Below are 11,681 nucleotides of genomic sequence, written 5' to 3' on the forward strand. Positions count from 1 at the left end.
TCCGCGCGCGGACGAAATGACGTGCTTTTTCGTTTTTCGCGCTTTAATAATTTTTATCTCAGCAACTATTCGTCGTAGTGACTTCGTTCAAAATTCAGTTTGTTCGTTATTAAATCCCAAAAACAATGATACTAGTTTATCTCGATATTTTCTCAATACTTTCAGAGATATTTCATTTTACATCTAATTTCTGTATAAAAAAAAATGATCCTCCTCCAAATTTATGGTAACTTTTTTCCTTATATTTTTTCTAGTATTTTAAAGAAAAAATTTTTCAAAATCGATCTTTACCCACCGAAAAAATGATCTTTGATCATTTTTTCGTGCGCATCGACTGGACTACCGACTTGGTCGGTAAGTTGAATTCTGCCTCGAATTTACTCTATCCGATTCAATGCGTTTTAACACGAAACACTGTTTTCAAAAATCGCATTGAATCGTGTTAAAGCGAATAGGATGTTGAATCCGACTCAATTCGATCCCGTTTGCTGGGAAGTAAAAAGATCTCGAAGCTTCTTATAAATTGGACTTCAAGCTCTAATAACTTTAAACAGATGAATTTATCAAAAAATAATAAGAGACTTTTTTTGTAGAGCGTTTTATTCCCTACGAAATTATTTTCTGGGCTTATATATACAATGAGCGGAAATCACGGAAAATTCCGCAGAACCTACCGTATTTTACCGGAACTTACCGTAGAATTACCGTGCTTGATTACGGTCGCATAACCATAAACTACGGTACTCATACCGAAAAATGCCGTAAAATCAGATCCGCCAGGAAAAAAAAAGAAATTCTTGCATTAAATATATAAAAGGCTCAAAAGTTACTTCATATTATAAAAAGAATCCTCACAAAATTTCAGCCAGATATCTTTAAAATTGAGCTATCACAAAGGGGGTCCCCTTTCCCATTTGAAACACACGCGAAAATTTTTCATTTTAGTTTTTCGTTATAAAGACTATGAAAAAAATTTTTTTTTCAGTTTTGCCTAGTATAATTTTGTAGAAAATTAAATTCTCTACAAAAAAGTGCTGATGCATTATGTATGTCAAACGAACTGGGAAAAAGTTACGGGGCTTTGAAAATCAACAAAAATTTAGATTAATCAATGTTCGATTTTTTTTTATTATTTTTCATTTTTATTGCATCAAAAAATTTTTTTTTCAAATTTTAACGACCACGCTCTTGTAGGAAATTTAATTTCCTTCAAAAAGTATCTGATATCATATATACGTCAAATGAATGAGAAAAAAGTTACAGGGCTTTAAATGTCAACGAAAAATGAAGTTCACTTTCCGTTGACATTTTAGTTCAAAAAATTAATATTTTTTAAACTTCACTTTTCGTTGACATTTAAAGCCCTGTAACTTTTTTCTCATTCATTTGAGTATATATGATATCAGATACTTTTTGAAGGAAATTAAATTTCCTACAAGAGCGTGGTCGTTAAAATTTGAAAAAAAAATTTTTTGATGCACTAAAAATGAAAAATAATAAAAAAAAATTGAACATTGATTAAACTAAATTTTTGTTGATTTTCAAAGCCCCGTAACTTTTTCCCAGTTCGTTTGACATACATAATGCATCAGCACTTTTTTGTAGAGAATTTAATTTTCTACAAAATTATACTAGGCAAAACTGAAAAAAAAATTTTTTTCATACCCGGGAAAAAATGATCAGACCTGATCAGACATGAAAAATGACCATGCCTGACCAGGCCTGATCAGGCATGTTCAGGTCTGATCAGGTATGTTCATGTCTGTTCATGCCCATCCGGGTAAAAAAATTATATATGAAAAATGGCCCTATATAATTATATCTAATTATGTATAACTATATTCAATTATACATGTATATAATTATTGCTATAAAAATAAAAAAAATAAAAAATTCGGGTGTGTGCAGGATTTGAACCGTGGACTTTGCGCTCGAAAGTGTAACTCGCTACCCACTGACCTAAGAGATTTAGTTGAAAAGTAAGTTTCGTATGAACTTCAAGTAATAAAAATCTTATACGTGATAGATTCTTGGTCAACAAAATTTTCGATCTATGAGCAGACATGAACAGCCATGAACAGACATGACCAGGCATGTACAGGTATGGTCAGACATCAGCGTATTTAACGCTTCAGACATGAACAGGCATGGACAGGTATGAACAGGCATGATCAGACCTGACTGTATTTAACGCTTCAGACATGAACAGTCATGAACAGGCATGATCAGGCATGGACAGGTATGAACAGGCATGATCAGACCTGACTGTATTTAACGCTTCAGACATGAACAGACATGACCAGGCATGAATAGGCATGGGCAGGTATGAACAGGCATGATCAGACCTGACTGTATTTAACGCTTCAGATATGAACAGACATGACCAGGCATGAATAGGCATGGGCAGGTATGAACAGGCATGATCAGACCTGACTGTATTTAACGCTTCAGACATGAACAGTCATGAACAGGCATGATCAGGCCTGAGTGTATTCAACGCTTCAGACATGAACAGACATGAACAGGCATGGACAGGTATGATCAGGCCTGATCATGTCTAATTTCAGGCCTAATCATACATGAACAGGCATGATCAGGTCTAATTTCAGGCCTGATCATACATGAACAGGCATGGTCAGGTCTGATCATTTTTTCCCGGGTAGTCTTAATAACGAAAAACTAGAATGAAAAATTTTCGCGTGTGTTTTAAATGGGAAAGGGGACCCCCCTTTGTGATAGCTCAATTTTAAAGATATCTGGCTGAAATTTTGTGAGGATTCCTTCTATAATATGAAGTAACTTTTGAGCCCATAAGACGTTAAAAAAAAAAATATTTTTTTATTTTGGGACACCCTCATATATATATATATATATATATATATATATATATATATATATATATATATATATATTGTGGTAGTGGCAATAACTCAAATAGCTGTTATAAGGATCTTACGTATATAGCATATCGGTATTTATTATCGTGAAAACCAAGTAACAATTTAGTACTAATCACGATACAATTGTCGATCTCCGTTGGTGAGCGATAAGCGAAATATTTTTGTTTCCGTGCACATTTTATAACCCATTTGTGAGATATTTTGCCGCATTAATAGAAAGTATACACATGGCTATACTTTGTAGTATACTTTAGAACTATACATTATTTTCATGCGAGTTTCTCTCTCGTCTTTCGGTATATTTTTTAATATTATAGAAGTTCTGACTATCGTGACATTTCTATTAACAATTAACATGATGAATCTTCGTATCAACAGTCCACTCGAGACAAGCAAGAAAGTAACGAAAGTTAGCGAAAATTTCTGACCAGCTAATGTTGTCACAAAACGTTTTTAAAATCCATCAAAAAACAACGCTTGACAAATAATTTTTTTTTTATAAAAAATGGCCGAAATTCTGGTTTTATGCAAACATATTATGAACTTCAGTATCTGAATTAATCAAACTGTAACAGTATTAAAGAGAAAAGAAGATGAAAAAAATGAGTCCAATTTAAGGTCTCTGCGGATTATTATTCACGCATTATCTTATTATTCATTAATTCTCTCAACAAATAAATGTTTTTATTTTATGCATCAGGTGGTTCAACGCTGAAAGTCACAAGTTATATATATATATATTAGGGTGATTCATTTCCGCAAAAGTTTTTTTTTTAGGTCCTCAAGCAAAATCTCAATCGACATCGAAAAAAAAAAAATTCTCACGAAATATGAGCTCTTAATTCCAATGCTAAGTATTTGCCATTCGATTTCAAAGATTTCTCATTTAAAATACACGTATATTAAATTACTTTTTTTTAACTTTCTAAGACTCAGCTGCATTTCATGATATCAAGGCGGTTTTGGTCGCAACTTGTAGGGCATTTGGTGTTCTTCAAAAGTGCCCATAGTTACTTGTGAAGAACACCAAATGCCTTCAATTTGCGACCAAAACCGCCTTGATATCATGAAACGCAGCTGAGTATTAGAAAGTTAAAAAAAAAGTAATTTAATTTACGTGTGCTTTAAATGGGAAATCTTTGAAATCAAATGGCAAGTACTTAGCATTGGAATTAAGAGCTCATACTTGGTGAGAATTTTTTTTTTCGATGTAGATTGAGATTTTGCTTGAGCACTTGAAAAAAAAAATCGGTCTGTCAGTTGACCCTGCGGGCCAGCCCCAAAACTTCCCGCTGTTTTCGAGCTCGTTGAGCTCGAAAACATTATTGTGAATACATTTTCGAGCTCTTCGAGCTCGCAAATACTTTTATGTGCCATTGTTTTGTAAAAAACCATTTTGTTGCGTAAATTTCAAATGTTCGCGCCAGAACACTTGATAATTTGACGCTCTACTATATCAGAGGTGCTGCTATCGATGCGCCCTCTGATACTCGGAATTTCAACTCGATAGCCAGCTACGCGGCAACTCGCATTACTCTACAACACTTGTGATAGAACACCACGTGCTATCAGTTTTTATTGTAATTCAATTACATCGTGTTAATTACTCTACACTATCAAGTACATCATTCTAATTGTAACTCGCTGATACACCATGTATTTGTTATCATCTATATTCTTCAATTATATCCGGTTTTTCATATATAAACTCTGTGCTCATTGCTGTGGTGACCGCGTGTCAAATTAACATGCCGGCTATATATATATATATATATACATATACTCGCAATCACGTGACTTTGCAGCCACAAATAATTATTCTTAATTTACATTCACTTTCATTACTCATCAATTAATTATTTACTCGTACATGATGTCAACTGGTGTGACTGATGTCATCATTCAGTCATCCAGTAATCTTAATCTCAAAAATCAATATCAAATTTTATTTGTGACTGCAAAGTAATTATTATACGTTCAGACTCGGCTCGTTACGCTTCTTATATTTTTTCTCTTCTTACTCGTACTCTGTGTCGCGAATTAAATTAATTGTGACTAAAATTTATACTCGAACTATTGATGATAGTTGTAAATCATTAATTGTTAATAATTTATTCTTTATTGCGCTCTTTTGTGTAAATTAATTCACGTGTATGGTGCCGTGTAAATTTATAAACTCGTATTCATTAAACTCAACAAACTCGATCTTCAACTACGCTCTATATGTATAATATAATGTTCATGTGTACAGTGCCATGCAATTTATATTAACTAAATTCAACTCAAATGCACTCGAATAATGTTTAAGAAGTGCTCCGATATAAACTCGTGATCGACTCTTGTACTCTTGCTATTATCTGTGATTTATTTTTATTAAATATGGACAATACATTGAAAAGTGAATTTTTATTTCTTTCACCATCCCGATCCAGCAAACTAAATATTTAATGTAGTTTTAAGTTAATATTTTACACATTTTTTAGCATTTCCTTCTCCCACGATATCTCGCGAACGAATTAACCGATTTTGATGGTTGAGGTGGTAATCGACGCGTTTTATCAAGTTCTGAAGCTGATCAAATTTTGAAATTGATTTATTTAGCCGTTTTTGAGAAATTTCAAAAAAACCAAGGAAAAAATTTTTTTTGAATTCTTTCGTCGACGGTTTCTCTTGAACGAATGAACCGATTTTGATGGTTGAGCTGGCATTCGACGCGGCTTATAAAGTTTTAGAGCTGATTAGATTTTAGAATCAATCCATCGAGCAAATTAAAAGTTATCCAAATAAAACATTTTCGAAAAAATTTTATTTTTGAAATATCTCTGAACGCACCATACCGATTAAGTTCAAATTTTTACGGCCTCAAGACATTAACAAGCCGCGTCGAATGACACTTCAACGATCAAAATCGGTTCATCCGTTCAAGAGTTATAAATATTTACATACATACATACGTACGTATGTACGTACACACATACATACACTCAGACATCATCGTGAAATTAGTCAGCTCCCTAGGACCTCGAAACGTCGACATCTGATGGAAATTCGATTTCCCGAATTTTTGAAAATTTACAATTTTCTTAGCGGGAAGTTAAAAAACTTTTGCGGAAATGAATTACCCTAACGGTTATATTACACTTAAATTCGCGCGGTTATCTGTTAATTACTTACCCAATTAATTAATTCATAATTGTTAGTGTGTACACGTGTCGAGTTACATAAATTCTAACGTTAAAATGGCTGCTAGTACGACTTCGGCGGTTAAGATCATGAACGTACATCTTATTCACACATAAAAATACGGTTTCTGTGAAATTTTTGAGTGATTTAGAGGAGGGACCTAATCGGGTGTATAACCGTAAATTTTATTTCAAATTACAAATCTGTAGGTCTCTTGGTCAAAACACGTACATATTTTCATTTCTTACACCCCCGCACAGCCCCACCAGTGTTTATTTAGAAAAGAAAATTGCACCATCGATTTTTTCAATTCGTCAGTAATTTTTATTTGCTATGACAACGGTTGCTACGCCATTTGGTATAAGCCAATCAGAGAAGCGCCTTAGCAGTTAGCCAATGAGAAGAGAAGATTCAGTAAATTGCTAAAAAGTAAACTTTGAGTAGGAGTTTATTAAATTCTGTTCTTGATGAGCATCTAAGTTGAGGAAGAAATACGTATGCCAAATTTCGAGTCAATAGGACCTATAGTTTCGGAGATCTCGTGATTAAAAATATTATGGTAGGAGTCAATCAGAGAAGCGCGTTTGGTAGATAACCAATGAGGAGATAAGATTTGGTGAGTTGCTCTAAAGTCCATTTTAAATAGGAGTGTATTAAAATCTGTTCTTGGTGAGCATCTAAGTTGAGAAAGTAATACGTATGCGTGATTAGTAAGTTAGTCAGTTAGTTATTGGTATTTCGCTTATACATGGGACATTCCACGTCAAATCGACCACTTTTTAATCCGACCCCTTTCGATTTAGCTGAAAATTTTATTTCCTTCTCTACCCCATTAAAATTATTTTCCAGGAAATTTTTAACTTTTTTTACCCAACCCGAAAAAAGTTATGAATTTTTCAAAAAAAAAGGCTTTTATTTTATCAAATAGCTATAACTTCTTTAAAAATTGACTATTTGGGACGTTTTTTTTTTTTTTCAAAATTTTTTTCTTTGAATGTACTTTTAGAAAAAAATTAAGAAAAAGTTCTAAGATATTAAAATCTATGAAATTTTTCACTTTTTCGAGAAAAACCTCAATTTTCTCCAAGTCCGACGTTTTTTTTTTTTTTTTTATCTTAAAAAAAGCTTTGTTTAATTCTGAAAAGAATGCCGCCCAGCGCAGAGTGGGCCGACTTTTCCTTCTATTTTTTTTTATCGATTAAAAAAAAAATTTTTCCCCAGCTGGGCTTATTTCACAAAACATCACTCTGGAAATTTTCGTGGATTTATAAAAGACCTCAGAGTTTGAAAAATTGAGATGAAAAAAAATTTCAAGTAGTAATCTTCAAAAAAATTCGGATTTTTTTCAAAAAATTGAAAAAAAATAGACGACACCAATAATTAATTTTTTGTATTTTTTTCCAAAAACACCATCTAAAAACAAAGAATGGAAAAAAAAATTGCCATTTGGTCAATTTTTGACCAAGTCACAGGCTTCTGAAAAAGCGACAAGCGTTGGATTTCTATATATATATATATATATATTAGGGTGATTCAAAAAACAAACAAATTTTTTTTTTTCTTCTAAACAGGTTCAAAAGTTTCGTTTAGATAAAAAAAGACGCCTGTGAAAATTAGAGCTCTTAATATTAATATTAACATTGTCCGCATTGCACTTTTCTATTTCCCATAAGAATAACATGGAAAAAATTTTTTTTTCGTCTTCTGATTTTTATAAGTAGCTAACCATGCGTCATAGGAATAATTGGCAGGCATATTTTTGTAGGGAATTGAATGCTCTACAAAAAAAAGATTCTTATCATTTTTTGAGGAATCTATTTGTTCAAAAGTTATTTGAGGTTGAAGTCGAATTCATATTAAATTTTGAGATTTTCTTACTTTTCCGGCGAAACTATCAGACCTATTACAAAATATTATTGAACCTTTTTTGTAGACAATTTTATTCTCTAGAAGTTATTTCGAATAAAACTTTTCGAATTCCGCATTGTTTTCTAGTTATTTTTATTTTAATGTCAAGCTCTTAAAATCGATCAAAAGACTATTTTTTTTATGAGCATGACATTAAAATAAAAATAACTAGAAAACAATGCGGAATTCGAAAAAACTTTATTCAAAATAACTTCTAGGGAATAAAATTGTCTACAAGAAAGGTCTAATGATATTTTGTAATAGGTCTGATAGTTTCGCCGGAAAAGTAAAAAAATCTCAAAATTTAATAAGAATTCGACTTCAACCTCAAATAACTTTTGAACAAATAGAATCCTCAAAAAATGATAAGATTTTTTTTTTTTTGTAAAGCATTCAATTCCTTACAAAAATATGCCTGCTAATTATTCCTATGACGCATCGTTTGCTACTCATAAAAATCAGAAGACGTAAAAAAAATTTTTTCCATGTTATTCTTATGGGAAATAGAAAAGTGCAATGCGGACAATGTTAATATTAATATTAAGAGCTCTAATTTTCACAGGCTCCTTTTTTTATCTAAACGAAACTTTTGAACCTGTTTAGAAGAAAAAAAAAAATTTGTTTGTTTTTTGAATCACCCTAATATATATATTTATTGTAACGACTTCAGAAAACAACAGATGGCACGCCAAATCTAATTCCTAAAAGTTCTTTTGAATTTAAAATAGCCTCAAAGTTCGTTTGGAGTCTACTGGACCCCGTGTGTCCTCAACGGGTTAAATATTTGCTAAGCATTTTTTGTTGGATTTGTGCGTTTGTTGTAGTTCTAACATATTTAGAAACGTTTTATGAAAAAATTAGCTGGCCAGAAATTTTCGCTCGGTAAAGCCTTTCATACGACTGGACTACAATAAAAATTCCATCATTACATCTTATTTGGACAACTAAGATTATTAAAATTATATTATTTATTGCTTCTCATAAATTTAACTTTCTCAATGGATTTTACGAAAAATTAAGTGTGGTACATGTGTGTAACGGAATTAAGCTCTAACCAGTAACCACAGAATACTACTTAGTTAAGAGTAAATATTATATTATTCTTCGTGAAATCACTGCACTTGCCTACGACTCGTGCATAGCATTCATACTCGTACTCGTACGAATGCACTCTAAGCAGTCAACTCATGCTACTACTTTTTACTTGTTACGAATTACTTCCCTTACACACGCATCATGCAATCTGCTTCTCTTATATAATGATCAGTTAATGCATACTATGTTAAATAATATTTCATTTTTAGAATATTGGAGATATGTGTCAATCAGAGCGTCCTGAATGGCAGCAAGTTATGACATATGTTACAAGTATTTATAAACACTTTGAGACTTAAATCGCATAAAAATAAAAAAAATGATGACATCTAGTCAAATCTTTAATGGAATCAACTACCGTAAAAAAATTTGTAAAGTTATTAAATAAGTATACCTTTGAACTATCGCAAAAAATTTACAAAAAAGAAAACAAAAGAAAAAATAAATAAATAAATAGATGAGGAAAAATAATATTCAACTTATAATTAGCGACAATTAGTTTCTTTATACTTTATACCTAGCTTCAAACTTTATTTTGCATTATAAGTGATGCGAATAATCAATTTTATGTACATAATTACTTTATTATAAATATAAAAAATCATAGTGGGAACTTTCTTGAATGTTTTAATACTTGTTTGTATTTTTTACTTTCAGAAAAAATGCCATTGCGCATAAATTGAAGAGGAAAGATAAATTCAGAAATGTTTTTAATTAATCGAAACAATCACTTAATTGCAATCTTTTATAAATACGCTTCCGAAATATTTTATAAGAGAAAATGATGAAAGAATTATTTAAGAAATATTTTTTAGAGAATTAAGACTGGATACTGGAAGAGATAATTTATTATTTTTGACAAAAATTCGACTGTGACTTTTTGTAAAACATATAATTCGGTATTTTCCAAAGTCAGGGAATACAAAATTTTAGCGAAAATATAAAAGTAATTGTTTAAAAAATTGTAAAGCATAAACATACACACAGGTAAAAAAAAATATAGAACAAAAATTAATTTTCTAAGCATTCACTTCATTATTCATCCAAATATCCAGAAACACGATAGTGCTTCGTTCTCACTACATGTTCAAATACATATATATAAACCTGTAAGCGCATATTAATTAATGTAAATAAGGTGCTGAGAAAGTTGGTGAAGGGCTGGATGCATCTTCCACAGCGCGAGCGAAAGTGCCAAAGTGGTGTACTCGCAACCTTGAAAAGGCTGTATCCTCTCGCTTGCAGACTCAGCGAATATTTCAACCATCGCTCAGGCTTTCAGGATGTTATCCTGAAACCTTGAAGTGGCTGAAATCACAAAGTCCTCACTAGAGCCAGTGGTCTGGAAACGTACAATTCACCAGTTTTTGCCGCAAGAAATCGCGCAGTACCTTTCGGGTTCACTGGAAGGGCCATTCACGAGGGACCAACAAGGTGCCCCAAGTCTATGGTTAAGGGTACGGATCGCAACAAGGCACCCATCTAGTCGTCTTGGATGCCTGTAAAATAAGCTGACCCAACTTAATAAAATTGAATTTAGATTAAGAAAAAATTAGGGGCTTTTTAGGTGCTATTTAGGTGCGCCAATAGCAAATTAGGTGCACAAATGATTTTCGCAAAATTTACAAAAAACGGATGGACTGCCAGAATTTTAAAGACTGGCAAACCATTTAATAAAAAAAATTTTTTTTTTTTTCTTATGGCGTAAGAATTAAAGTGCTTATTAAGTGCTCCCGAAAAACTCGATGCATTCTCTGAAAAAAAAAGTTATTTATCAAAAATATATAACAGCCGCCAGGAAAGCTGGGTATCCATAACGAATAGATATAAATTAGAGCATATGTACTACACTGTAAGAAAAGCGGTGTTAAAATATAATAACACCAGTGTAGGACGTGTACTTGGGCGGTGTTAAATTGGTGTAACGACGAAATAATACCGATGTAAAAGTGAGGTAAAATGCGTCCATTCAGAGTATTAATTTTATAAAGCTTAGAAAAGACAAAAAATGTCAGTATCTTATGAAAATTAATAAAAAATATCATTTAAAAAAAAAATTCAACGTATAGAACTTGAAAAAAAATGTAATACAAACGAGAAGATATAAAGATTTAATGAATATCATCAGGAAGAAATTTGAATTGCGATAGGTACTTATTTACATAATTATTTATGTTATACATAATTTATTTAAGAATTACACAATTTTATGTCCACCATTGCAATCACTGTAAAATGAGCGAGTGCTCTTTGGGATTCTGGTGTAGGTGTGGTTAATTCAATAACTAACAATTAAAACAAATTATAGATAAAAGAATAGATCTTTATTAAACAATATGTACACTAAAACTATGAGAAAAATAGCGAATGCAACTACATAGATAAGCGATAGCGAATGCGACAAGTAAAGCGGTTAAAAACGCGTGATGGTTAGTAAGACTGCACGATGTAGATTAGGATTAGAGACGTCGTCTTCTTCCTTCGTGGCTGCTCGGTGGTGACGTGGCGGTATGGCTGCAGTAACGAATTTTCCCATTGGCTTAAAAGCGCGCCAACAGGAAATAGTTAGCCGCCAATTTCTCTGATTGGCCGGCT

The 11,681-nt window shown here is 32.1% G+C and overlaps 1 protein-coding gene across 5 annotated transcripts in view; it reads left to right on the forward strand.

Annotated features, from left to right (window-relative positions):
• LOC130678431 (cytospin-A) overlaps nucleotides 1–10,093 on the forward strand; it is a 37,314-nt gene extending 27,221 nt beyond the window's left edge. For 3 of the 5 annotated variants that reach the window (XM_057485619.1, XM_057485622.1, XM_057485621.1), the window contains one exon: nucleotides 9,296–10,093. In XM_057485619.1, the coding sequence (XP_057341602.1) occupies nucleotides 9,296–9,385 (90 nt within the window). In that variant the 3' untranslated portion in view covers nucleotides 9,386–10,093. The remainder of the gene's footprint in view (nucleotides 1–9,295) is intronic. The other 2 variants (XR_008991824.1, XM_057485620.1) reach the window with 2 other exon arrangements.
• The last annotated feature ends 1,588 nt before the right edge of the window (nucleotides 10,094–11,681 follow it).

This window comes from Microplitis mediator, chromosome 2, assembly GCF_029852145.1.
Source record: "Microplitis mediator isolate UGA2020A chromosome 2, iyMicMedi2.1, whole genome shotgun sequence".
In the NCBI taxonomy this organism is placed as follows: domain Eukaryota; kingdom Metazoa; phylum Arthropoda; class Insecta; order Hymenoptera; family Braconidae; genus Microplitis; species Microplitis mediator.